At 37.5% G+C, this 5,306-nt stretch overlaps 1 protein-coding gene across 2 annotated transcripts in view; it reads left to right on the plus strand.

Annotated features, from left to right (window-relative positions):
• The window catches only part of HMGXB3 (HMG box domain containing 3), a 73,290-nt gene that overhangs the window by 16,038 nt on the left and 51,946 nt on the right, over positions 1-5,306 (plus strand). For both annotated transcript variants that reach the window (XM_006863874.1, XM_006863873.1), the window contains one exon: positions 2,739-2,870. In XM_006863874.1, the coding sequence (XP_006863936.1) occupies positions 2,739-2,870 (132 nt within the window). The remainder of the gene's footprint in view (positions 1-2,738; positions 2,871-5,306) is intronic.

The raw sequence follows: 5,306 nt of genomic DNA on the forward strand, positions 1-5,306 counted from the left end.
CCCCAACACACACATCTCTGCCTCTATCTCTGGTGTCACTGCTTCTCTCATTCCGCTGTGCTCTTCTCCCTTAATAGTCCTAGGGTCCTTTGTTTCTGGACTGTAAGATTAACTACTCCCCTGTTTTTGTTACAAAACTTCTACCTTTACAGTTCTGACCGTTGTAATTAGTCATGATAACAATTAGTATTGAATCTAAGAATCGTATCCCCATCTCTTTTTATCAGACCCATCTAGACAAGATGAAAACTATTCAGTGGGGACTACCTTCCCCCCACACTTTTAAACTAAACTCCTCTTGAAATCTTACAAGCCAGTCACTTTGTGCCTTTAGTGCCCCCTCATTTTAGGTAGCCAATGTTTAAGTTGCCTGTCCCTATCTACCCTTTATATAGAGAGGATAGCATTGATACTTGATGTGAAGACTCCTTTCCTCTCTGGTGGTATTTTGAGGTACTACATCCATAAGTATAGGACAAGTTCCTCATTTACATCTTATATTTCACAAATGAACAAAGCAAAAAATATTTGTACAGATACAAAACAAAAATATATATTAATTTAAATGTCCAAAGGGCACATTCTGCAAGCCAGCCTCCTGTCTGCAGGCACACAGCCTTACTCAGCCCATGGGCCTAGAGCCCACAACTGCTCTTGTCTTTCCGATTCCATCGTCTGTGCCACTATATCTGCTGTTGCCACTTTCCTAGGTGGGCTCTCATGCTCTGTTCATGATGCTTTGTTCATGTTCTTCCTTCTCAATGGGCCTGAGATCGTCTTTCCCTGAGGTGTCTGGGATTTTCTGTGTGTAGAAGTAGGGATAGTTTTACTTCTTCATTACCAGTTTGGACTGCTCTAGCTAGGACTTGCAGTATGTTACTAAATGAGAGTGGTGATCCTGAGCATCCTTGTCTCATTTCCATTCTCAAGGGAAATGCTCTCATATTCTGTCTCTATTGTGAACAATATTGGCTGTTGGTTTTGCATCGATGCCCTTAATTACATTGAGGAATTTCCCTTCTGTTGTTATTTTGCTGAGTTTTTGTCAGAACAGGATGTTAGACTTTATCAAATGTCTTTTCTACGTTTAATGAGGTGATCTTGTGATTCTTTTCCTTTATTTTATTTATGTGGTGAATTACACTGATTGATCTTCTAATGCTGAATCACCCTTAACATACCTGATATGAATGTCATCGGGGAGGCTGTTTCATTCTGTTAGTATTTTGGTTTCTGTAGTTATGAGGGATCTTGATCTGTAGTTTTTCTTTTTTGTTTGATACCTTTGCCTGGCTTTGATATCAAGGTTGTGTTGTTAATTGTTGCTAAGTGCTGTCCAAACACCTCCATGTACCCAGCTGCACCGCTGTCTCTGAATACATCAAAGAATTTATTTTATCTTCACTCTTGTTAAATAGAAATCAAAGAACCTAGGACCTAGGTTTCAAGAGATATAAAAATAGACTCATAGTCATAGAAACCAAGTCCTTTGACACTACACAATTTAATTATTTGCATGTGAACAATATTTTCAGCCACTAACATCACTACAAGTAGAAACTACTCACTCATTAGCCAAGTTCCGTTTCTAGATTAATGCTGGATAGAAAACATTTCCCTGTCAGATTTGTTCTGTCACTTGTAAATGTTTACTAATCTATTAACCCCAGCTTCTCTACCCTGGCCAGAAAGTCAGAATCCTCCCTTGAGGAAATACCAAGCTACCTGTAGGCTACCTCTGCCAGGAAATCTAGGCAAAGGGGGATTATGGAAGTGGTTCCCTCACACAGATGAGTGTGAAAGTGATGTGGCACCTTGGAAAGACACCAGACTTGGGTCCCGACTTTGCCACTGACCCACTAAAGGATTTGGTGTTCATAATCATCTTAGCTCTTGCTCTTGGGTCCTTGTTTTACTCTGTAAAATGGACATAACCACCTGTCCTTGTTGTTTCATGGGTGTGTGTTGGGGAGCAGATGAGGTAAGCAAGAGGAAATAACATCGCTTAGTAAATTCTGCAGGTTTGTGAGTGACTATAACTATTGGGATATAAAATATCTCTTATCTTTTCTCAGATTGGGGCTCAATATAGACTCTACATCTTGAACATACCCAGAAAGTGGAGTAAAAATTAAGTTAGGCTTATTCTGTAAGTAATGTACAATGAGCTTGGAAATGCACCTAAACAGTAGCTTATAGAAATGACTTTAGAAAAATATGCTAGTATTCAAGGCTGATGTTTCAGTCCTAAATATTGTTCACAAGGCACTTTTATAGAAGAGCTTGTCTGCCACTTACCAGATCATGAAAGAACAGTCATTTCCAGGACAACAAAGGCTTAGGAGAAACAAGCTGTTTGAAGCAAAGCATTTGACTGCTGTGGACCTCAGTGGTAATAACTCCTATTACATAACATTAGTAAGTGCATTAAAAGATGTACTGCAAAGGATTTAACACCATGTATTACTTCATCTCAATTAATAAAGCAGCTACTATTGTTTTTATTTTTTGGTACCTAAGTGTGTAACCTGGGGCAGCTCTCTTCTCCATTTGAGTTCAATTTCTCTATTTCTAAAAAGTAACCTTATATCTTGGGAGTTTTCTACCTCTGGCTTTTTGTACCATGAGTGGATTATCCTCTACTGTCTGGTGTCCTGGCATTTTTGTGGTTAGTAGTGATATCATAATCTAAGAGATTGGACTTGAATGTTGATTCTGACGTGTTCTTTCCTTTACAGACGACTACATACACCCGCCGGGGCCATGGAGCATGCACCAGCCCAGGTTGCTCTTTCACATATGTCACCAGGCACAAACCACCTAAGTGCCCTACATGTGGGAACTTCCTAGGAGGGAAGTGGATCCCAAAGGTAAGGTCCATTGGCAGTTGCTTCCATGGAAGCCCTGCAAAGTATATTTTCTTTTGCTGTTAAGGACAGATTACTTAAAAAATATTACTATTTTTACTTTCTGACTCGGTAAGTCCTTTTCATTACAGATGATTTGCTTAAAAAAAGAGAAAAATCTATAATCTTAGACCATCCTAAGAAACGGCATTATTAACATTTTGATATACAGGTAGTCCCCATGTATGACAGGGTTCCATTCTGATGACTCTTTTCATAACTTAATTCTGAGGTAAGTTGAATATATTTATATATATATGTATTATTGCTATTCATTGTTAATAAAAATAATCATTATAAATTATAAATCTAATCTGTATCTTTGGTAATTGGAAACATTATATGTAAACTTGTTGTTAAGTGCCATTGAGTCTGTTTCAACCCATAGCAACTCTGTAGGGTTTCCGAGGTGTGACTAGTGAGCTTGAACCATCAACCTTGTGGTTCAAACCAACTTTGTAGTCCATTGCATTAACCCACAGTGCCACACCAGGAGAGATATATTTTAATAATTACATTTTAAAATAACACAAATCATAGTAATTTACCCCGATGATGGAAGAGTTGGATGACATTGGTTAATTTGTCAGTTGCAGTAATAACTTCATTTGTGGAATGTTCTGGATTATCTCTGGGAATAATCCAGGGATGACATTTCTAGGCAGAAAATTAGAAGTTCCCTCTTCTCCCCACATCTGCTCCCCCTGTCTCCCCACACATATGTTTTGTAGTAATATCTCACTGCTTCCCTCATCTGTCTTTAGCAAACTGCCAACGTTTGAGTCCATGTTTTTAAACATTTGAAGCCCTGATTTACTTTAGAAAACTCTAGTGAATCCTAGAACTGTAAAAATTTTTGATAATTTCTCTTCCTCCACCATCTTGGTCCAGTTCATCCTTGAAGTTTTCAGCAGCTTCAACATTGATACTTCGAACTGCTTCATCAGTTATGTGAATGTTATGAAGTGAAATCTCTGTTTAAAGTGATGAAACCCCCCTTTGCTGGCTTTAAAGTATTCCTAGCTGTTCCTTCAGATTTTCAAAATGACTGTGTGCTTTTGTTTGAATAGGTAGTAAATTCATAGGAATCCTCTTCAGGATTTTGACTTCTGTCTAAATTATCAATAACGCTCCATCTTGCTGATTTCTTGCAAGTTGCTTTATAACTGCTTCTAGAATCCTATTCTTATACTTAATGATTATTTAAATGGTCACATGAGACAGTCCTTCCTCACATGCTGTTTTCCTGACTTTCTTTCCATTATCTAGACCTTAAGGATCTTTCTCTAGAGCCTGTCTCACCTTTGTTGGATTAGAAGTTGCGGTGGCATGACTTATTTTGCTAGACATATTGTGTATATAAGTAGTGTTACAATTAGAGAAATTTGAACAAATGGACTTCACATTAACAGCTGTTGCATCTTATGGTATGAAACACTGAATAAGATCATGCTGTACGTCTGGTCTACAATAAAGTCAGCATCAGTGTTATAATAATGTAGTTGGAGTAGCGATAAATTTGAATTTGTAATGCTTGTTGGGCATGTGTGCAGTTCAGTTGTCTTAGGTCATTAGAGTTGAATGTTGCTCAGTTTTCAATCTGTTACAACTTCCGACATTAACAGCAGTATCATTGTGGAACAGGTCACAGCGACACTGAAGGCAGTACATACTATCAGCAATAAAATGTACTCCAAAAATGGATGCTCAGAGGGTGATTTGATGTGTTGTAATTTAAGAAATACCTGTGTTTTCTTGTAGTATTATTTTTATAAACTAAATTTGATGAATGCCATTCAGTATTCTCCAAAAACATTCTTTTTAACTCTTTCAAAATTTCCCATGAATGAGTACACCATTTTAATTTACTCATTTCTTATTAGGATTAAATTTAAATAATCTACCTTTTCACAGTACTTAGTTATCATTCAGCTGCATAGCTCATATCTTCTCAGGCTTTAGTGGAAGTCTTTCACCTGATACTTAAAATCTTCCATTCGCTTCCCAAGTTTTTATCTTACTCTGTCTGTCTCTGTCTCTCTCTCCGATAGCCAAGCTAGATGGTTGTCCTCTTTTATGTCTGATGCCTGGTTCTTGGCTCATTGTGAATGTCACTTCTTCCATGACACATTCCTAGGGCAAAATGAGGGGCTTTCCCGTACGGATGTCTTTTTCTTTACACATTTATCACTCTAAGCAGTGGTTTCTGTTTGTGTCCCACGGTAAACTCCTTCATTTCCTTTTTTTTATTATTATTAATTTAAGGTTTTTATTGTGGATTGAGTGAAAGTTTCCAGGGCACATAATCAGTTTCACATTTAACAATTCATATAACTTGTTTCATTACATTGATTATAATCCCCTCCATATACCATCAGTTAAAAGTATTTCTCTTTATCC

Source organism: Chrysochloris asiatica, unplaced genomic scaffold, assembly GCF_000296735.1.
Source record: "Chrysochloris asiatica unplaced genomic scaffold, ChrAsi1.0 scaffold00057, whole genome shotgun sequence".
Taxonomy (NCBI): domain Eukaryota; kingdom Metazoa; phylum Chordata; class Mammalia; order Afrosoricida; family Chrysochloridae; genus Chrysochloris; species Chrysochloris asiatica.